Raw genomic sequence first — 24,266 nt, forward strand, 5'->3', positions numbered from 1 at the left:
GAGGCCCTCCCTGTGGGAATGCACCGGGCGATGGGGAGTTGTTGCTGGCCGCAGATGGTCCGTCAGGTACCCCGGGCCTAGGCCATGTAGGGCTTTATAGGTGATAACCAGCACCTTAATTATCACCCAGAGGGCAACCGGTAGCCAATGCAGGTCGCGCAGGAGGGGTGTAACATGGGAGTGTCAGGACACTCCCATCATTACCCACGCGGCCGCATTCTGCACCAGCTGAAGCCTCGGAGTGGTCTTCACGGGCAGCCCCATGTAGAGAGCATTGCAGTAGTCGATCCAGGAGGTCACAAACGCATGAGTGACTGTACGGAGGTCATCATGGTCCAGATAGGGGCGCAATTGGCGCACCAGATGAATCTGTACAAATGCCCCCCTGGTCACGGTTGCAATATGATCTTCCAAAGTCAACCATGAATCCAGGAGGATGCCTAAATTGCGCGCCCTTTCAACAGGGGGCAACACTCACCCCCTATGACCAATGATGGAATATTCCCTTGGAACCAAGATGCCGGTACCCACAGCCACTCCGTCTTGACGGGGTTGAGCTGAAGCCTGTTCCTCCCCATCCAGAGCCGCACCGCTTCCAGGCATTTAGTCTATCTTATTGGTCTTTCCAGGATAAATTCTAAAATGTTCCTTTGAGATGTTGTGCTTTTTTATCACTACTTCTAAGGAAGATGTACTGTTAGATATAGTCCAAATATTTAGAGTATATAGATTCCAAGGGGTGGATGTGGCTTCTCAAGACTTGGATAGAGCCCACAAGGAACTCCTTGACTGGTCATTAAACTTTAATTTAAATGTGAATGAAGAAAAAAATATTAATATATGATGCGAAAGTAATAATATTACTTATATTTAACTTTAATTAAAGGTAAATATGAATAAAATTCAGTTCAGTTTAGTTTTCATTCTGAGGCAATTTGGTTTTGGTCATCAGCACACTCTTTAAAAGTATAGCTTTTGACACAGAAAAAAACATTAGCAGAAGCATGTTCAGCAAGCATGATATTTTGCATACCAATTTGCATAACTATTAGCTACTGGACCATCCATCTTTCTTGGACAGTTTAGATTGTGTAACTGAAGTGGGAAGATTTACCCTCTTGCAATCATCTGCAGAAAGAAAATTTAAATATTTATAAAACAAATGAGAATTGAATCCAAATTAGGATGCCAATCCACAAGACTATTCGTCTAGAACACAGGATATTCTTTTCTCTGACTGCACCGTCCTTTCAATTACAGATGGACAACTTCCAGTTAAAAGAAAAAAACAGTATCAAGACATACCAGGTGGTGGAATATACATAATTTGGAGTCATCTAACTCTTTCAAATTGAGTAGATCAATTTGTGAGCATATTCAGTGTTATCTATACATTCAATCGAACCTCCTTTAGAGATAGAGTTCCAGTTGGAAAATTGTCTAGGTAGGCATGAATATTCTGTTGCCAGAGTTGATCTGAAATGACTAATGTTCATCAAAGAGAGAGGAAGGAGCCATCAAACAAGGGATGATAATGTGTGTGTTGAAAGAAAGCTGAAGAAGCTTTCTGTGGGATGACCAGATCATTACATGTAATTATGTCTCTGTTAGCTCTAATGACGCTATATAATTGCTTAGACTACCCTCTATGGTTATGGATGACAAAATATTCATATAAAAAGGTCAGTTTGTACATTTTTGTTTAAATGCTTGTGGTTGAAAACGAATTTTGCTCATGGTAGAAATGTGGGAAATTGTGAAATATCACCAGTAACCTACAAGTCAAAAGGAACCAGCTCTATTGCTTAAAAGGTGATAAATATCCTTTTCCAGCAACTATTTCATCATTGGAACATGAAAGACAAATAATCTCTGCCAACACTGATTCCCAAACTAGAAGCCAGTTCTTCTGAGATATTTAGAATTTAGATTGAATTTATGTTCTCTCAGACACTAGAAAACTCTGACTCGGGGATAATCAGGTATAAACACACATGACCAGAAATATGTGTTTTTCCCAATCATGGACAATGAAGACCTCAAGATTTTAAACATTTAGAGTCATAAGGTAACTCTGTGATTAGAAAAAATGTGTCTCTCAAAATTACCAAGAAGGTAATACTAACTAGTACTTCAAATTTTTATATAATAATTATCAAGCTTATGTTTTGACTGAATTTCCAAAAAAAAACAAAAAAACCCACCTGTCATGATTTTAAAGTTTTTTTAAAAATATGATCATCCTACCATTCTACCATACACATATTAAGGTAAATAGTGCAAACTAAAATAGAAAATAATAACAACAACAATAAATAGTATCAAGAAATGGTATCAAAATTACTTTGACTGATAGTTGATTATACAGTTAGTCCTCGACTTATGACCACAATTAAGCCCAAATTTTTTGTTGCTAAGTGAGACATTTGTTAAGTGAGTTTTACCCCATTTTACAACCTTTCTTGCCATAGTTGTTAAATGAATCACTGCAGTTGTGAAGTTAGTAACATGGTTCTTAAGAGAATCTGGTTTCCCCATTGACTTTGCTTGTCAGAAGGTCGCAAAAGGTGATCACATGACCCCAGGACATTACAACGGTTATAAAAGTGACTCAGTTGCTAAGTGTCTGAATTTTTATCACATGACCATTGAGATGCTACAATGGTTGTGTGAAAAGTGTTTATAAGTCAATTTTTTCAGTGCTGTTGTAACTTTGAACAGTCACTAAATGTTGTAGGTTCAGGACTACCTATATTCTGAAAAAAAAAGAATAATTATGGTTTGGCATAAACAACAGAATAGAATATGAAATGGATCTATTTTATAAAGACATTATAGAGAAAATGCAACATGTTATTCATCACTGAATTAATCTTCAACATTAGAGGTTTGAAAGAAGGAGCTCAATCATGACTTGATCTGACTGAATAATCAGTTTGGTGAAGAGAGACAAAGCATACTCAGGTCACTGGAAGCTTTATAGGACAAAAGCAACACTCTGTGTTGTGTTTTGCAATATACTGGAAACCCCTACAAATGTTTCAGCACAGACAAAATATGTCCTCTATAACCACAATAAAAAAGCCTTAAGATAATTCTGTGGTGAACAATATTTCAGTTTTAATTAAAATAAGATTCGGTTATATTTTGGACACAAAGAGGTGCTCCGATAACTGAGAACATGTTATTTCCACCGTTCTGCCTCAATGCATGTGCCTACTATTGTCCAAAATTACCACTTGTAACAGTTGGAACCAAGTAAGTAATTCTGTTACCAAGATAATTGGCTAGCCCCAATCCATTATTGTTGCCTAACAACATATTAACGGTGGGTGTTTAGGAAACTCGGTTTTTCTTGGCCAGAAAAGCACTAACTTTCTGCCAGGCTGCCAGTGCTTCAATTTAAAGTAGGCACCCAACGTAAAGGAAAGACGGAATCACAGGCTGTTCATCTTTTAGCCCCACCCTCTGCTTTATTCTTCAGAGTACACCAGCTGCTTAACTAGAATTAAAATACAGCTCATGTTCGCTCTCAATAGAAGCCCATCTGCACACTGCACTAATCATCTGATTCCATAAAGTCCATTTGACTGTTTACTTAACAAGCAAGATTTTAAGTTTATATGAGACACGCTACTGAAATGAGATTTCCATCTATTCTTATTACTAACTGTGGATAATCAAAACAACCAGCTTTTTACTAGAATCATAATATTGTTCCACAGGGCAACAGGAAGCTGTACTAAAAAAAAAAATAGTACTATAACAATTACGAGGAAAGGATAGCACTAAATTCACTATTAAATAAAATTTAGGTAGTTACAGATCATTATATTAGTTCACCTGGAAACTATTGTTGGGGCTTTCTTAAAAGAAAAGATAAAATCTTCAAGTAAAGATGACTCCTGGGGACTTTCTGGATGAATCCCTGTAATTTTTTTACACAACAGTAGAGAAGTATTATTTGCCACTTTCTTTAGTGATTTCCTCCCCAATTTTCTAATTTAGCCTAGAGCCGTGATGGCGAACCTATGGCACGCATGCCAGAGGTGGCATGCAGAGCCCTCTCTGCTGGCACGCGCCCCGTCACCCCAGGTCAGATCTCCGTGGCGTTTCTTTCGTGAGCTTCTGTTTCCCTGCAAATCATGAAACAGAAGCTCATGAAAGAAAAAGATCTTATCTCTTGCCATACTGCTGGTGTTGGGATGCCCCACCTCCCGCCGGCCAACTGATCTTTGGATCTCTGCTGAACATGCGCGCATGTCCACGCATGCATGCATGCATGACCGCACACACACGTTCACTCATTTGCACGCATGTGCGTACCTTTCAATTTGGGCATGTGCATACAGTTTGGGCACTCGGTGTCTAAAAGGTTCGCCATCACTGGCCTAGAGTCTTGGAAATTGCCAGTTATCTCCCAGTCAGCCTAACCAGGTCCTAATTGTATTAATTTTTTCAACACCACGTAAGGTTTATTAGGTGTCTACTTCACTAGATATGGCTTTTATTATTACAGCTGACGTCACAAACCCATCCCAAAAGTGATGAAAATAAAAGTTATCAGGATGTCAAGTTAGAGAACTAAAAGACTTCCTATTCCTAAAAAGCCACAGATTATGGAAATAAAGAATTTCAAGTTGCTAGTTCTCTGCCCCACCAGGAATTCAACTTCTGGGTTTAAAATCACCTTATTGGTCATATCAATAAAAACTGTTCTTGGTTTCAGGAGCCTTTCACAGTGACCATGTCCAGACACACACTCTGCCACATAGAAACAAGTACATTTTACCTCTTGGATCTCTGGTGCGCAGTGCAGTGACTTACGATGAAGTGTTTTATTAAACTTATTTGTACCTAACTTTGTCCCATTCTCTGTATATTTTATTCACAGTAGATGCTAGCACTTAGCCAAATTTAACTCATCCTGTTACTGTTAAGAAATAAATATAGATTATGAGCTGAGCTTGTGTTCAGGAAAAGAGAGAAAGATGAACTTATGATACTATATGACCTTTAAATATCGAAATGAAATTGGAGAGACTAAATACAAAAAGGCTGATGCCTACAATTAATTTTCTTAAAATGTAAGCAAAATAAACATGAAGACATTAATACACAATCAAAGCAGGTCAGTTCTTCAAGGCTTGTGTAAAGAATAGAAGGGTTGGGGCTATGTAAACCTCATAATTATTCCAGAGGATGGGCACCATGAGAGACAAGGCAATTTCCTAGGAACAGATAATAGTGCTTTAAAGACGAGATCTGGAGCATGTTCACTCATTCATTCAATTTGTGTAGCTACCCATCTCAAACCAGTGGCCACTCTGGGCAGCAAGCAATCATCAAACTAATCAAAACATGATACAAAAAGAAATTAAATATAAACTGCAGCTAAGAGATATTATAACCCACTGAAGTCAGCATAACCAGGAAAAAGGGCTCTCCATACATTCAAGACCCCAAGCCCGGCCACATAACCAAGTCTTCAAGGCCTTCCAAAAAAACAGTGGGATCAGGGCAATCCTAATCTCAGGAGTTAAAATGTTCCAGAGGGCAGGTGCTATGGCAGAAAAAGCATGCCTCCAAGTCTTCATCAGCTGACATTCATTTGCTGACAGGGTCTAGAACATGCCTATCTTGCCATAACAGATTGGATGGTAAAAACTGGAAGATGGTCAGTCCCTCAGGTAACCCATGGAAGGGCTCTAAAGGTAACAACCAGCAACAATCTTGATTATACACAGAAGCTTGCTGGCAACCATAGCAGTTCACATAGTTTGATTATAATCATAACTGAGCCTCAAACTTTTCATGCCACCACATTCTGGGCCAACTACAGTTTCTGAGGGATCTTCAAAGATAGTCCTTTATAGAATCCACTATCTTTTATGGCATGAGTAATTGTGAGAAGGACCTCCCAGTCCAGAAAAGGTCTTAATTGACACATCAAGCACTTTAACTACAGATCTTCCTGGCCATAATTGCTACCTACTTTATGAATCAAAGAGAACTTCCAACTTACACACTAGTTCTGTCTGGCGAAATATAACCCCATTCAGAATTAAAGGTGGAAAGGTTACGATATCAGAAGAACCAGGAACTGACAGCCACTCAATCTTGAGGCAAGGTTGAGTTTAAACTTGGTCCTCCCAATCCAGAACCAAACCACCTCTGGGTATTATGACAAGATCTCTGTGACATCATTTGGTTGTCTTGGTGTTGAGAGGTATAACTGAGTATTGTCTGGGATTGGCAGCTCCTGCTGAAGCAGCACATGGAAGCAATGGCAGGAGATCCTTTGGTGAGTTTGGGTAGATCTACTAGTTGCACCTAGATCAAAGGTATTGAAGATGGTAACTTTTGCTTTTGTCATTTCTAAGTTGGATTAGTGCAATTTGCTATAAATGGCAATGTCATTCAAGGAAACACAGAAGCTGTATCTGGCACAGAGCAGAGTTGCTTGCCTACTGACCAGCTCAGACTGGTTCAGCAGAATAATACCTCTTATTTGAGACCTGCTTGATTGATTGATTGACTGACTGACTGATTGGTGCAAACCTAGCAGTTTGAAAGCATGCAAATGCAGGTAGATAAATAGGCACCACTTCTATAGGAAGATAATAAGTGTTCCGTGTGCCTCAGCATATAGTCATGCTGGCCACATGACCATGGAAGTATCTTCAGAGAAAGCTGGCTCCCTTGGGTAAGAAACAGAGATGAGCACTGCTCCCTACAGTCGGACACGACTGGACAGGGGAAACCTTTACTTTTATTGATTGCTGTAGGTTTCCATCCAAGTTGCTGGATGTAAACTAATAAGGCTCTTTATGGCTTGGGCCATCCTTCACTATCTTCCTCAGGTAACAAGGCCACAATCTGGCCAGCACAGAATGCTGCAGGTATCCATCCTTGGAGTGATTAGGGGTTAGGGACCTAGAAAATGGCATTTGCAATAACAGCACTCTCATTTTAGAGTAGTTTGTCTCCTGAAGTCATATTAGTCTCCAGCACTTTATATTTCAGGAAACAAATATAAAACATTATCTTCCACAAGGCTTTTAGAGAGTGTCATTTAATGGAGGACAGCAGTAGATTTTTTAATATTGGAATGATTATAATATTTACAGATTCTCTGTAACTGTTGTTAAGTTGCCTAGAGTAGTTTCAATAGACAGCATACAAATAACTGTAATCAATTACAGTCAATATAATTATTCTTCAGTAATGTATTTAATAATGTTCCTATACTGTTACATTAAAATTACAAGCCGGTAACATTTTTGGAATTTCTGGGGTCATATCCAAGACTTTTTAGTGTCATCCTGGGGGTTTAAGGCTTTTATTAAAGAAAACAACTTAATGAACAGAGTACTGAATAACTTCCACACTTTGGTACAATTGCCATCAACTTATACCTGGTCTTCTGTATTTTCCATTTCTGCTTTGAACAAGAGTAGACATTATGCAAGGAAAGAATTTTCAATCATCTTTACTAATTCAAGAGTGCTTATCAAAGGATAACAACTTACTTAATTGAGTTCCGAAAGTGGTCTTCAGCAGGGCTTTTTACTGTACAACTGTTCAATAGCCAGAGGTCTGCTTCTGCTGCATTTTCTGAAATATAAATACATACATGTTATGTATTCAAACTTTATTTTGTATGACATCACACTGAAGAGATTATGGTTCAACACTTTATCAAAGGAATGAAGTTTGCATAAGAATATACCGTGTTTCCCTGAAAATAAGACCCTGTCTTATATTTTTTTGAACCCCGAAATAAGCACTTGGCCTTATTTTCGGGGACGTCTTATTATTTTGGGGCGTGTGGAGCAAGATAGGGATCCTCTTGCCGTCTTATCTGATTTCCAACTCTGTCTCCCTAACCCTAACCAGAGGAAATGGTGGGGACTGGCTGTGCATGCCTTTAAATATTTTCGGGGAAGGCTTATTTTGGGGGGAGGGCTTATTTTCACGGGAGGGTTTATTTTTGGGGGAGGTCTTATTTTCGGGAAAACACAATATGATTATGTGGCAACACTGAAGTATTAAAAAATATGGTTAAAAATGAACAAAAAATAGGTATAAATATTATGGGAAAAATCATATAAACTACTTAAAATGATAATTTGAACATTGATCTGAATCAGCAACAATGCTTCTGGAAATAAATCTTCACTTACATAGATTGGATCATATAAAGATTACTGGGGTTTTTTTCACCAAGCTGCGGCCCTTTGTCTACCATTGATATAGTGCAGGCAACATAGATTGATCTTTTCTATTGAGAGCTAAGAGGTAACGTAGGGTTGTCCTGTTTTGTGCATTCAGATAACCTGAGTTTAGCTTAGTTCCTGGTAACTGCAGCACTCATGCAGGTTCCTTGACAGAGTACACAAGTGGTTTGCCCTTATCATCTTCCAGGATATATTTTTGACATCCCAGTCTAGCCAAGTCTGGAATTCCCAGAAGGCGCAAGTGTTAACTAGGCCCAATTCTGCTTAGTTTCCAAGATTCATGAAGAGCAGCCAGGTGCTGTGATCTGCTGAGGCTTTCCTACATAAGTAATTTACTTACATATAGCACCAGCGAAGAGTATATGACAACACTGCTCAGTAACTTGCTCTCATGGTTAGACTGTTCACAAGCTTCCATAACTTTTTTTGCTCTCCCAGCAGGAGATATACCAAAAGTGTGGGTAGTAAGGATGCATCCCCTTGGGATTATCTGTCCAAAGATGCATGCCAACATGAATGGGGACCAAAATTATATGCACTTCTTATTCTCACCTAATGAAAGCATTTTTATGAGGCTACCTGGGAAAAATCAAGGAGAAGCCATATACCAGTTAGGGAGGCTCCAGACACATCAAGTTTCAGCTTTATAATTCACCAGGTATTTAAAACGTTTAGCTCATTTTTGGCAGTTGTTTTTAAAACAAAGATGCACCGTGTCCTTAGTTGTCAATCAAAGCAGGGGAAAAACCATGTATAAAATACATTGTTGACAACAGTTTTTAAAGCATTATCTACAAACAACAATTGTGGGCGTTGGTGTAATGGCACATAAACAAATGCAAATGTTGAAAAACAGTCACATGCACAATCCTTTAAATTTTTCAGAAGAATTTTTAACACTTGATTTGTTACAACTGAAATAAAGCACAGCAAATGCATATTAGCATCAAGCCATCACATGAATGTGAAAAAAAGCTGCCTGTTCAAGATATATTCAGATCAGTATCTTTTACAACCTTCTACAATCTGGCCTTTCAATATGTTTGAGGAATGCAAATCCTAAACTCCTAAGCAGCTCATCCAACAGATCAAATAAAATTAGAATTGTTTGTGGCACTGTGTAAAACCAAACATAACGATTTAAACCGAAAGCTGTAATATTTCCAGAATTCAAAAGCAGTTAGAAATTCGCACAAAACAGAGCTAACAATGTTTAGTGACACGTGGAGAATGTATTTGTAGGAATCAGATGCTTTCAAAACAGTGGTTATACAGAAGAAATACTTTATAAAGAACAATGTTTTTACCTTGGGAGCAGCCAACTTTTTCAACTTGGGAAATATTTATTTATTTATAATCCATAGCTCGAGAGGGAATGTAACCTGTTCAGGGTCTTGAAGAAAGTAGGGTCAGACTTCTTGTTTTAGAGGTTGCTTTCGCTGTATTTTAACTGTAATTTTTAACGTTAACCATGCATTAACTTTAACACTTTTAAGTGCTCTTTATTTTATTAGAAAATAAAAACCAGCAGCAATCTGGAACCACTCCAGAAGCCACAAAAAGAAGGCTGGGTATTGCACCCTCTGTTGCGAACCCTGGTCAGTGTGGAATGCACATGTCTTGCATTTTAAAGATTAGAATGGGAAAGTTTAGTTGCTCATAAATATGCCTGAGAAATGCTTCAGCCCTCAATATATTGGCCACCACAAATAACAGCATTTATGCAAGGTATACTGGATTACAAGCAACTGAACAACATTACTAAATCAACACTGTTTAGACAACGCAAAGCAGTGACTTTTATCTTTAGGCTCCCCTCTCCAAAACACAAATACTGCACAAACCACAAGTTCCATGAGGTTTTTTAAGACACTAGCAACACCAAAGAAATTCAAAGGTCATGGAAACTTCTGAACAATCTAAACATAACATGAGGTTCTGGAAGGCACTAATTGTCAGAATTATGCAATAAAAAACAGGAAAACTTGGTAAAACTCTGAGTAAGCAGTACAGATAGCCACAGAAAAGACCAAAATATTTACACTTTGGTTTTCTTGCTGGTGTTTCTGTTTATATCATTGCTCCTTAAAAGTTTTACATGTCACTCTGAATGCCCATAAATAGCAATCTTAACATCACTTGGGAAAGAGCAAGAAGCAAGTAAAAAGCTAGATGTACTTGAGCTGATGAAGACAAAATTGACAATATCTGAAAGATACTGAAACTATCATAGTGTGACATTTAATATGCACAAACACAAAATAGAAATTATTTGTTTTGTTTCAGTGAGTTAAAACATGTGTAGCATCAATTTTTTTTTCTTCATTGCTACCAACTTCATCGTATCATTCCAGTATGAACTGGATGGAGCCTTACTATGGAACTTATAATTCTGTTCTTGAAAACTATAATGTCTCCCTTTGAAGGGGCATTCTCCTTTGTGTTTTGGCTTTGGACCCATTTATCTCAGCTCCACCAATTTCTGCCCAGTTTTCCTTCATTTCAGCTCTTTGCTCCGAAAATAACACCTATCAGCTCCAGCCATTTTGACCAGGAGCACAGAACTGTAAAAAATGGAGTTCACAACATCTGTAGGATATCAGGTTGTTTATCCCAAAAAAGCTCCACTTACTGGACTCTGTCCCAGAAACTGGGAAATCATTTCAGAGTCAATAGTTGAATCTAACCAACATTTTTCAATATACAGTTCTTTTCGGAGTATAAGACGCACATTTTCCCTCCCCTAAAAGAGGGTGGAAATGTTTGTGCGTCTTCTACACCGAATACTGCCATTTTTGGCCTCCCAAGACTCCGCCCTGCATGTCCCATTTTTGCCAAAAACAGGCCAGTTTTTTTCAAAAATGGGATGCGCAGAGGGTTTGGGAGGCCTGCAGAGTGTTTTGGGGGGCTAGAGAGAGCAAAAATGCGACATGTGGGGGTTTTGGGAGGCCAAAAACAGGCCCCATTTTTTGCAAAAATTGAATGCCCAGAGGGTATGGGAGGCCTGCAGAGTGCTCCTAGGGGCCAGGGAGGGCAAAAACCAGATGCGCGGAGGCAAAAAAGAACTTTTTCTTGTTTTCTTCTTCAAAATTTGGTGCATCTTATATTCCGGTGCGTCTTATAGTCCAAAAAATACGGTATCTTTTCATAACTGTATTATGGAAAGAAAGGTTTAGTTTTCAAGCAGACTTTTTTTAACAGGTTGATTGATTAACTCTAAGTCTAGGTGGCTATGTTGATTTGGATGATAATACTGGCTTTTCTTGATTCGTTCATTTTCTTGAACATACTAGATCAGGAATGGTTAACTTCCATGTTCTCAAAGGTAGATTTTCCAAACAAAGGATGTGGTTCAAAGTAATCCACATTCAAATCCCTGCTCAAGCACTGCATAATTTAGGTTATCTCTTACTCTCAGCTCAAGCTATTCACACGGAGATTGTTATGGTAGTAAAATGAAGAAAGATCCTCTCCCCAAGAAATATGCCCTCCCTCTCAGACAAAAACTGACACATTGTTCTGCCCCAGCTCCGGATTCCCGAGAATATTGACACACACCAACGGTCCTTATCAAATTTATTAAGTAGCAAGAATAAACCAAAGTCCGGCAAAGGTTGGCAACCAGCCCAGAAAACAAGATATGATAAGACTTTTCCAAAAATGCTCTGATGATAATTACAAGTTGTTTCCAGCAAGAAATTACTAACTGCGTGCGACTTAAATAGGCTATGGGAGTGGCCAATTATCCTCAATCCTTACTCTCGAGGAGACCTCCTCCTCCTGAGTAGCCACTCCTGCCTTTTGGCAGGCTTGCATGCTCGAGCATTGAGGAGAGGCTCCTCCAGTTCAATCCCCTGCTTGTTCACTATTTCAGACAAATGGCTGTCCAATCTCTTCTTAAAAACGGACTCAGGTAAAATCCTACGCATACTATCTGTCTGAACCTGGGACTGCTGTCCTACAAGATACACAATCAAATGAGCTATGATACCTGCACAGCTCTCCTGTGAACAAACCTGAAATCCCATCTCTTCTATTGGCTATGTCAACATGCTGCTCTGCTAATTTATGAAACAATCAAGATAGTCATTTCATAAATTGAACATTAAGGAAAAAACATTCTCGATATCATCCATATGGCTGGTATCATTCCAAAGACTACGGCAGACTCTTCCACGCTTCAAAATCAGTGCCAGATTGAGAAGCAACCCTGAGCAGAAAATCAAGAAGCTATGTAAGATGAAACTCTTTATGACCCAGGACATTATGGTTTCTCATATATGTGCTGTTATGAACAATCAATGATCAGGACAAGCTTTTCACCAAGTGGATTAATGACAAACTAGAAATAACATTACCAGATAGGCATGCAACATACAGACTCCCTTTTCTATCAGTAACTTTATTCAGCCTAGTTGCTGCTGGCTTCCAGATCACCGTGCTTGCTGGGAAATCTGGAAGGAGCATGTCCAGATAACTAAAAGGCAGAAAGTTAGGAAAGATTCATGGTAAAAAAAATAATTTTTTTCCCATGCTTCTCCAGGAGCCAAAGGTTCCAGAGGGTGTTAGCCCTAGTGGGTTTTTGATGGATGGTTTTTGCCCTTTTGCTGGCCCAAAAGAAAACAAAGACAGAATGCCAGAGACCACATCACTACTTTAAAAAACAATTTCATTGCATAAAACTTTCTGGAAAAACTTTGCACCAAAAACTCTGCCTCACAAGTTTTCTGTAAAGCAAAGTGCAGATTAATCAAAAGAGACATCCTCAAATGGAAACTGGATTTGGAAAAAAAAAGTAATAACTATTTCAGATGCTTTTTCCCTTCCAACGTAAATAACATGTGAAGTATTTTAGGTTGTGTTTCAAACAGAACTCCTGTTTTGGTTCTTAAAATTTAGATTTTTGTTGCAGCTACTTTGTGCTGTGACGCTGACTTGCAGTTTTTAAAACCTCTTACTGCTTTTCATACATGTTTTCATAAGAGCCAAGGTCAGCTTATAGACTAAAACATATTCTGTTCCAATATTTCTTTCCCAGCTTATATTTCTTTAAATTCTGGCTGTATTATGTTGCACCCAGAGGCAATATATTGATTTCAAATGCCTTGCTTCCACTTATTTCCCCTGACATCTAATCCCATACGGAGCCTGGATTTAAACTACATCTATCACTTTTAACATAGAGAAAAATAGGGAAATGTAGGGAGCCTATCTGAGCCAGATATGCCCAAACACTTATTAAATTGTAGCTTTGAGCTAGTTACTGACTTTCATAGAATTATCTTCATACTTTATCCATTTGTTACTGTGTCATGCTTCTGAAAATTCAAGAGATGCAGCACAGAAGGCTTCATACCCAGGAGCCACGTTAAAACTTTACAAGACGTAGTTATATTTTAGACTAGGATACTGTATTAAGTGAGCAAAATTGCTGTGTTAATGCAGTTTCAAAATGACCATGTCAGAAATTAAGTTAACTCTTAATGGACTAAGGTTTCTAATAACAGGCACAAAAGCTTGTTTCTTTGATACCTGTGATTAATCTCTTTTTCTACAACATCCATTAAATAGGAAGACTCCAAGATCAGCTACCAAAACTGCAATGAAGGGGCTGGGGTGACATAGAGCAGGGGTGTCAAATTCATTGAGAGCCACATCAGGGTTGTGTTTGACCTCAGGAGGGTAAGGTAGGCGTGACCAGGGTGGGCATGACCAGCATGACATCACTTGTGGGGGCACCTGTGGTGGCCTGAACACTCAACCAGCGAAAACGGGTTCCTGAGCTGCGTTTTCAGCTGTGACAGCCTCCTGCAACCCTCTGCCAGTGAAAACATAGCTCGGGGTGGCCACGCACGGCTCTCATGAGCTCTGTTTTCAGCCAGGACGGCCTCCTACAACCCTCTGCCAGTGAAAACGGAACTCGGGAGGGTCACGCACAGCCCTCGCAAGCTCCGTTTTCACTGGCAGAGGCACCGCGGGCTGATCCTTTGCTATTTCCCGGGTCGCCCCGCAGGCTGGATCTAAGCACCCCCTGGGCCGAATCCAGCCCCCGGGCCTTGAGTTTGACACCCCTGACATAGAGGGATTGTGTTTGAAACTGTTCTGCCATATTGTATTATTGGATCACTTATATTTTTCTATGCTCCCAGATATGCTATATCAAAACGGAGTATCAGGTCTTTCAAGTTTAGAACAAAGCCTGCACCTGGAAAAATCCATTTAATTGTTTTATGACAAGACTTTTGAAAGCTTGGAGTAAAGCCACAGTAGTGAATATTCAAACTTTTGGATAAAAGGGTAACTGTTATGAAGAACTTAATAAAATGAGCATCTTTTTAGAATCTAGTTCACCACTAGATCACCACAGACTTTTATGTTTCTACCAACATGAAGACCCTGGAATTTGCAAATCTTTAATCCCTGTGTTTTACCGAATTCTAATCCATATCTTATGAAAATAGATTTAAGACAATATCATAAAAATGAGTCCTCATTAAAATAGAAGTCATCTTCAGAAACACCAAGCATAAACATTTCCTATATGTCTTTTGCTATCTGTTCAGAAAATAAGTCTGTGACCCTTTTTTTTTGCACCCTAATTTATTTTCTTATTGAGCAAGTAATTAAATGGATTCTTTTTCTGAAATTTTTAAAAACATTTTTTCTCTCATAGTATGAGAAGTAGAGGTGTAAGATAAACAGAATTATATCTGAGTTAAAGACGGACAAAATTAAAACTTTTAAAGAGCACTACATAGCTAATTATTTTCTCATTAATATTTTACCAGTGTATGTAATGTTGTTTCAAGGTGTCTACAATATTTAATTTCTGTTTAGAATCAAATGATTTTCCTGAGTACATTTATCGGTCTTTGTGAACAAGTAGATATATCCCGAATGCATCAACTTCTGTAATTTTGGGCTTCTTCATATAGGTTCCCATGACGTATATAAAAATAAGCTACTTTCCTCAAATGCCCTCTTATATTTTGACTTACCCACTTGCATGTTTCCTTATATGGGTATCATGCATTTACTTAATATAAAAGTTTCCCTCTTTTTATGAAAATATACCATTATGTGACAGATCATTTTCACCCAAGAATTTACTTTACGCAAACAGTCTCAAATTTTCTTGATATATAGCACTCTTAGTGTAGTGAAGACATGATGTTGTAAATGGATATTACTGTATAAAATCCAGCTTTGCAAATTGCTTTCTATGTGCATACAGCACAAGACAAGGAAGAAAACATGTTTGAGTAACTTACTCATTTGATTGCTTAAGAATAAGGCTGTAAAAAATTATGAGCCCATTTGTCAATGCCTTTGGGCTAAAAACATTGACACCATACCTCACACCCCTCTTTATTCTGGTTCAGTGTCTCAATTATGCAAATTCTCTTATGCAAAGTTTTGGGGAACTATAACCCTAGCATTCCCAGTTGCAATGTATGGCTGTGAAAGTTGGACCATAAGGAAGGCTGAGCGCCAAAGAATTGAGGCCTTTGAACTATGGTGCTGGAGAAGACTCCTGTGAGTCCCAAAAGTTGCAAGACGATCAAACCAGTCAGTCCTAGAGGAGACTGCTCTTTAGAAGGCCAGATCCTGAAGATGAAACTCAAATACTTTGGCCACCTAATGAGAAGGTAGGACTCACTGGAGAAGAGACTAATGTTGGGAATAATTGAGGGCAAAAGAAGAAGAGGACGGCAGAGAATGAGGTGGCTGGATGGAGTCACTGAAGCAGTTGCTGTGAGCTTAAATGGACTCTGGGGAATAGTAGAGGACGAGAAGGCCTGGATGAACGTTGTCCATGGGGTCGCGATACTAACAACAACAACAAAAAAAACCTTAGCATAAATGAAACAAGTTCTTATTTTTTCCAGAAAAAAGTAAAAATGGGAAAAACTGATCACATTATCAATTCTATTTATCTGATCAGTGCAGTTACCAAAATTGAAGCACACTTGAGAGATTTTTTTAAAAAATGAATGTATATAGATTGTTTTAAACAACCAAATCTAAGCAGTGTATAAGACTAGCCTTGCCTCCCTTGAAGAGAAACTCATCACTACCCTGAAGAACCTGATTCCCATTGAAAAAACTGTTATTATTTTTTGAGCAGACAATCAAAATCTTCCTTCCTCTAACTTAAAGCCATTATTCTATGGCTAAAGAGAACATATCATGACCATCTTCCACATAGGATCCCATCACCTGCTTCGAGAAGACCTCTCAGTCTTTCTTTGCTAGCTAATATACCCAGGTCATTCAATCGTTTCTCAGAAGAGGTCTCCCATATTGCCCTTCTCTTGACTTGAATCTTTCTTACAGCATGATGCCAAGAACTGGACCTAGTACTCAAGACAGGGTCTGAATTTTATCCAAAGGACTTTTACTAAATAAGCTTTATTATATGTGTTGAATGTCTGTTTCCTGACTAAAAATCTTTGCAACAACTTCTTGTAAATTTCAGTGTTAGTTTTGTCCTATCTCTGGCATATTAAGATCTTTTCCAACTGTAAGTGATTACCTATCACAGCTAATTTAGTGTCAACAAATCTGACAAGCATTTTTCTTCACTTTTTCATTAAAATTATTAATAAATAATATTAAGGAGTACAAAATCTATGACTGAATCTGTCTCCAATCAAGGCACCCACTCAGTTACCCTTCAGAATAATCAGGAATCCTTGACCAAGCACTCTTTCACTTTTTGTGATCTGGATATGAATTACTCTAATTAATTTGTCATGCCATCTAACAATCTTGCTGATCAGATCCTATTTTCGTTAAACATTTTGCCATAATGATTTAAGTTATGCTAACAATAGCCCAGCAATTTAACAAAGAAATTACTTGAAGAAAAAAACCAGATCACATTAGTTTTTCAAGACTTTTTTTTTACTGTCTTTTGATAAATATAGCATTGTTTTCAAAGTATTTATTGTAAAGGAAAACACCGACAACACTGACAAATGTAGCAACCATTATCAGATAAAAAGAGACAGTAAATAACATCTCAGCCCAGAGAAAGGAAGGAGAGTGAGAGAGAGACTCAAAATAACTCTGCCTTGATTTTGCATGGTATAAAGAGGGCAAAGGGAATCTCTGGGAGACTTTCAAGATTCTTTTACTACAAGAAAGTTCTTACAGCGTATTTTCCAATTTGTTCTACCTTGAAGCAATTTATTTATGATCTGGTTCAGCAAATTCCCAGGCCCAGATGTCAAGTTGACTGGATTTTCCTCCTCCGCCTGCCCCTCCCCCCATTTTTTAAAGACAGGATCATTTGCTGTCTTGTGTACCTATGGACCTTCATCTCTTCTTCAAGACATTTTGCTTTAGTGCAGGGATGTCAAACTCAAGGCCGGATCCAGCCCACGGAGTGCTTAAATCTGGCCTGCAGGCCTGGCCTGGAAATATCAAACGGCCTGCCCAGGGTGCCTCTGCCAACTGAAAATGGGCCACATACGAATCTTGCACGCCCCGTTTTCAGTCAGCAGAGTGCTCCAGGAGCCTATGGAGGATGAAACGCTGTGCGTGGCCCAGTGCCCTGTTTTGGCTGGTAAAGTGCTGCTGGAAGCCGTTCAGGCTGAAAATGGGGCAGAGGGGGCCGTGTGCAAGCACGGGGTACCAGCAGTGAAATCCTCTGAAGCCTGCTACTGTTTCTGTGAGTCTGCTACCGAGTGTGCCTGACGCGTGCCTGCGCAGCGCTAAAAAAGGAACATTTTGAAGTAGAACAGGGAGGGGGGAATCCGCTGTGCCACACGATTTAGAATAGCTAGAAAGCAGGAAATCCGACAATTCTAGCTAATATAAATCGTGCATCACATCTGATCGTTGCCCAGCTGATCATCAAAAATACCAGTTCGCCCGACTGGTAGCATTTTTTACTACCGGTTCAGGAGAACCGGTCCGAACCAGTAGCATTTCACTCCTGCCCCGCACCACATTTTTGCCGGGAGGGTGCTGCAGAAGGCGTCCATCCCGTCTCCCCACCCCCACCAGCAGAGAAATACAATACTGATCAGGCCCTTGAAGAAATCCAGTTAGACACCTATGCTTTAGTATGTTTTTTTAATCATTTTTTTTAATCTACAAAATGGGCAGCTTAACTGAATGTTCCTAAATGGATCCAGATTGACTGGATGTTAGGATTGGCTGGATCCTCTTCTCTTGTCCCTTTTTGTAACATTTGCTCTCTGTGAAGTTATGGATCTTCATCTCTTCTTCAAGGTATTTGATTTAATATGCTTTAATAAATTGCCCAGCAAGTCTCTAACATTATTTGAGCTCTGTAATAAGCATTGTAAGCTTCTAGATAGAACTACCTCTTAGAAAACAGATCTTTATCTTTGTTTTTACTTGTCTCTTTTTTGAAACATTGATGAAGAAAGAGGTCATTTATATAAACAAAACTAGACAACAGTATTCTAGATTCTCAGAAGCAACACAAGTAGAAACTGATGTGCCTTTTACAAGAATTGGTCTGAGATCACAGCTGTAATTTGGGTTTCACAGAATGCTACCCTTATTAACATCCAGATTCTGTCAACAGTGTGGCATTTCTCCTTTCATCTCTACAGAAAATGACCTTAATGTTGTTGGCAGTGATAACCCTGTATTTCCATCTATCAGGTACAGAGTAAGAAAAATGCTGATCTCATACACAGTGGAGGCATCCCACTGCAAGATGTAAGACTTCTGAGTAGGAATTCATAAACTCTAACAGTACAAAGCAAAACAAATGTCAAGCAGATTGTCAAACTTATCCTCTGATTTGTTCTTCATGGTCATACAATTGCATAAACACTCAATTTTTCATGCTGAGCAGGCATTTCTCATTTCAGATTTCTCCATAGGACATCTGATTTGTCCTCCAAGATGAAATGATGCACTACTTTATCTATTTTATGGAGAAGGGTAGGCTGGATTTGAAGATGTGTGTTTCAATGTCAGAGGTCTTCTAACTTTACTATCAAAGTTTTCCACTGCTGCATATACACGACAATATATACTTGCTGGTATCAATGCAACTATAAAATGCAGTTCTCAACACTAAACAGAGAGGAGAAAAAATGCACCGGAAGTGGTTCATATTTTCCAATATTCTAGAACGGGGGTGGGCAACCATGGCAATTTTACCACCTGTGGACTTCAACCCCCAGAATTCCTGAGTCAGTCAGGTCATAACATTGGCATAGTTGCCCGCCCCTGTTCTATAATGTTTCTATATTGTAAAAAGAAGCAGTCTTTTAAAGCAGGGGTCTCCAACTTTGGCAACTTTAAGAATTGTCGACTTCAACTTCCAGAGTTCCTCAGACAGCTTTAAAGTATTTGTATTTATCAGAGAAGAATGTGAGGCAAGCAAATAATTGGAAAAAGTGAGAACAAAAGTTCTTTTGGGATATTTTTAAATATTGTTACTCCAGGGCATAAACAAAAAAGAACATGTCATATTCATATGTTAAGAACTGATATTTTTAATGAGTGTTTTCCACGAAGAAATAAAAAAAAAATACTGCACAAGTACAGCCCTGAGTTAATTCAGAGCCATCTACGATAAGCTTTTGATCTCATTCCAATATAATACAAACCCCTGACTATGTGAACCAAGTTGTATAAACCAAAATCAAGGCTTGAACTCACATATATCAGCATTTTTTTTTCCTTCCAGCAAACCCTATTAAGGCTTTGTTTTTGTTTTCTGGCAGCTCACTTTTTCACTCAAAAATCTTGTTTACAAACTCCACAGTCTAGACTGTTGTTAACTAAATAAATAAAAAAAAACATGGCTTCTTTCCTGGATTGTTTATCAAACCATAGTTTGTTTTAAGTAATGATCCCTGACCTACATAATTAAGAAGCACAGCCTTGCACATTAGAGACTGATCCCAACAGATTGGACAAGCCCTTGAAGAACAAAAGCAAATCCTGGTTAAATTCTTCTTCCAACTGCATAGGAAGCTGTCTTATCAAACACATTATTTTTTTTTTACAATTCAGTTTTTTTTAAGCTCCATGAATCCATTCTAAAACAGATAAAATAAGCAGTTACCTCATGCAATTATTTAATTGCTTTGTAATGCTAATTTTGCAGTCATGAGCAGCATATCCAAAACACTGAGTTAGGTTAAAGATTCACCAGGTGAATTGAAAGCTTCTTCTATGTCAGAGAAAGCTAGTATTTAACTTGATGGAGCTGCATTGGGCAAAGAAAAAACAACTGGAGAACTACTGTATTTATATGGGAATATTTCAGGAATATTCTATGAAAGAACGACTCTCAGAAATACTGAAATGTATTAGTTTGGTGCAAGAGGGCCAGTTACCCACCAATATAAACGCATCTCAGAAATTTGTTCAGAAAGATTTTATCACCAAAGAAGCAATATTAAATATTTTTTGTTGTTTCATCTGAAAATAGAGCAGCAACAAAATTATGAGGATATTATCAACAAACTAGATATAGCTGAGACAAGCTACTGTAAGCATTTCATATTGGAAGTAGAACTTTCCTGTTGTGTCCAGCAGAGACTTCAAGGAGGGTGGTGGAAAAATGGTGATGGACAGCACACAAGTCTCTCTTTAACTGGGACCCTGCTCCTTTCACCTCTATGGATTCTGTTGCTCATGACCCTGGGTCTGACTCCTATGGAATTTCAGTGTCACCAAGAATAAAGCAACAAATTGAAAAATGCAGCAGGAGTCCAAAGTTATTGGACCAAACAGCCTTATTCAGGTTATTGCTAAGAGCCAGCCAGGTCCAGCAGGAGCTTAGGTTGGCAAAAATAAAGTAGAACACATGGGAAGTTAATCTACTTGTTGGAGTAGTTTGAAACAAGAGACCATAGTTGAAACCTTCTCAACTCTGTCTTCTCAACCCCCCTGCTCCTGGCATGTGATGGCAAAAAGGTTAGTCATCACTGCCCTATACCATTTCAGACAAATAGTTGTCCAATCTCTTCTTAACAATTTCCAGTGTTGGAGCTTTTACAACTTCTGGAGGCAAATTGGTTCCACTGATTAATTGTTCTAACTGTCAGGAAAGTTCTCCTTAGTTCTAGGTTGCTTCTCTCCTTGATTAGTTTCAAGGGCAGATTAACTTGGAATCATTACTTTCAATGGTCAGGATTCTAGGCTCCTGATAATGCTCCACAGGTTAGCATCTGCGTCAGTCTTTAGCTGGAATTAATGAGAGAGAAGCTATGGTAATTTCTAGATGGTTCCTGAAACAGAGTCTAACTGTCAACTTTCACTGATAAACTCTTGTGTGTTCTGTGTTTCTGCCTAAGGCTAATCTCTTTATACACATTGTCAGTCGGTATCACATTAGGAACAAGAAAGCATCTTCTGCGTCTCAAATTTTCCTTATCAATGCTTGTACTTTTTTTTCTAGTTATAAAGATAAAACTGTTTAAAACTTAGATGGGGCAACACATAAACAGCCTCTTTATTTTTACTTTTTTTAATTTTTTTGCAGACAGCAGACAAAACGCAGCTTAATTACCCGGTCACACGCTCATTGAACTGTTATAGAAAACAGAACTATAAGAACTTTTATTCCATGTACAGGTAATCCTCGACTTACAACAGACCGTTTAGTGACCGTTGAAAGTTACAACAGTACTGAGAAAAGTGACTTATGACCGTTTTTCGCACTTACGACCATTGCAGCATCCCTAAGGTCACGTAATCCAAACTGGCAACTGATTTACATTTATGAAGGTTGCAATGCCCCGGGGTCATGGGATCCCCTTTTGCGACCTTCTCACAAGCAAAGTCAATGGGGAAGACAGATTCACTTATCAACCCTGCAACTAACTTAACAATTACAGTGATTCACTGAACAACTGTGGCAAGACAGGTCGTAAAATGGGGCAAAACTCACTTAACAGATGTCTCCCTTAGCAACATAAATGTTGGGCTCAATTTTGGTCGTAAGTCAAGGACAACCTGTATTGCCAACCAAAAAATGGGGGGGGGGGTTAGTGTTAAACCTTCTTGTCTTAAGCGAAAATGTACTCAGCGTAAACAAGGAAACTTTTACACTGAAAAAAAGACAGAGAATCCTCAGCTACCTCCAGTAGTCAAGAACTATGCTGTATTTCTCATTTGAAAACAGCAACATGACATCTTACCACCCTATTAGCTACATGGCGCAGCATAAATCAGTATCTAATAATACAATAAACTCTTTTAACTCTAGATTTACGATCCTTTCTAACACAAGATACCGGATTATCTTTATCTTCGAGACCACATCAACTGAAATTTTCTTTTCCTTATTTAAATAGAGCACATCCTAAATCCTTAAAAGGAATCGCCCAAACTAAACACTCCAAAGTGAAGTGAATAACCTTGATACAAACCTAGATTATGACTGTTAAGGCTAGGAAAGAGCAGAGCATTTGTCAACTGATGTACAATTAATTTAAAAGAACGTTGACTTTATAGATTTGGATGGTACTATTAAAGCTAAATGATGCGAACAGAGGCAAATAAAAGAAAGCACATGTGAGTTTGGCACATACAGTAAATTTTCTTCCTGCTTTATAATTTGGCCTGGTTTTTGCCAGACTTAATTAAACAAACTTAGATGTGCTCATAGGGCAGAAAGCGAAACCTTTCTTTTTTGAAGAAAGATAGCATTTTAAGGAAGCGTCTCTTTGACTGCATTAGAGATGTCAAACTTACAGCCCACAGGCTGGCTATGTCATGTGCTGGCTACGCCCACCCCCAGTTTAGTGAAGGGGGAAAAGTTGCGATACAACACATGATGACAACGTGTCATCGTGAGTTTGACACTCCTGGTCTACATGGTTAGAAGAATTTACTCTTTTAGAATTAGAGTGAATTTATAGTCTCGGACTGTTAAAAAGGCTAGGATCCTGCTTTTAACCTCTAGAGTAGGTGTGTCCAACTTTGGCAACTTTAAGACTTGTGGATTTCAACTCCCAGAATTTCCCAGCCAGCAATGCTGGCTGGGGAATTCTGGGAGTTGAAGTCTTCAGGTCTTAACAATGACAAGGTTGGACACTGCTGAACTAGAGCATTGTTTTGATTTGTCTATCTGTACAATGCAATGTCTTTCAACACAGATATTCTGGAAGATTCCACCTATCAGCCAGTAAGGCCAATGGTTAGGAACAATACGAATCCTTTGAGGCTGCTGCAGAGCTCAACTCAATGGTTTCAAACGCCATGCCATAAATTCTGGCTGCTAAGTTTCATCAGTATCCCTAATTACCAAATGCTCTTATCTCTTAGCTACATACTAAGGGTGATTTAATATTCTAAGTCTTATTAAATTCTGTTGACACATAAGTAGAAACAGAACCCGATATCCAGTCATGCAACGGCAGCCCCAAAGTTTTAAAAATACACTCAGTTGCTACATTCACTTGATTAAATTGAATATATTCAAGGACAGATTTGTCAAGCTACAAAGCGGATTTCTAATTACAGTATTAGAAAAAAAGAGAACTGTCCAAGATAAACTGTTGCTTTTCAACAATAATTAGGTTTTAAAATAAAAAGCTATACACACTTGTACTTCTTGCATAGTATATTGTAGGCTTGTTTGTCTTGTAGCTGCAGTTTTACTCTTCCAGATAATACTCTCTGTTAATTGTAAGGCAGCAACAAACAAATATATGTAGTTAATACCAGTAATTACCTAATCTACATATACAGAATCCTACTACACTGAATTAGCAAAGAGCAAAAAGCTATAGACAGGGTGGATTTGATTTAAATGAAGTCGATTTAAATCATGATTTAAATCATTAGTACTAAGCTCCATTTCATGCTGAATAAACTAAATTATTAATGTATCTTAAATAAAAAACTATCTTTAGATAGATTTTTACTCCAAAAGCATTTTATTAAAATAAATTTGATAAAAATAAAAAAATCCAATTTAAATTTTAAAAAACCCATTTTTAAAAATATTTTTTAAAAATAATCATCAATTTTTATCCACCCTGGCTATATAAGTGGTGTAGCTGTTAAGGTATC

General features: G+C 38.3%; 1 protein-coding gene across 1 annotated transcript in view; it reads right to left on the reverse strand.

The window, feature by feature from the left end:
- Positions 1–24,266, reverse strand: part of CDKAL1 (CDKAL1 threonylcarbamoyladenosine tRNA methylthiotransferase) — a 309,422-nt gene that overhangs the window by 254,697 nt on the left and 30,459 nt on the right. Inside the window, exon 5 of the mRNA XM_070942475.1 lies at positions 7,533–7,617. Coding sequence (XP_070798576.1) covers positions 7,533–7,617 — 85 coding nt within the window. The remainder of the gene's footprint in view (positions 1–7,532; positions 7,618–24,266) is intronic.

Source organism: Pituophis catenifer, unplaced genomic scaffold (assembly GCF_029215685.1).
Source record: "Pituophis catenifer annectens isolate HBS135680 unplaced genomic scaffold, rPitCat1.0.hap2 SCAF_3, whole genome shotgun sequence".
In the NCBI taxonomy this organism is placed as follows: domain Eukaryota; kingdom Metazoa; phylum Chordata; class Lepidosauria; order Squamata; family Colubridae; genus Pituophis; species Pituophis catenifer.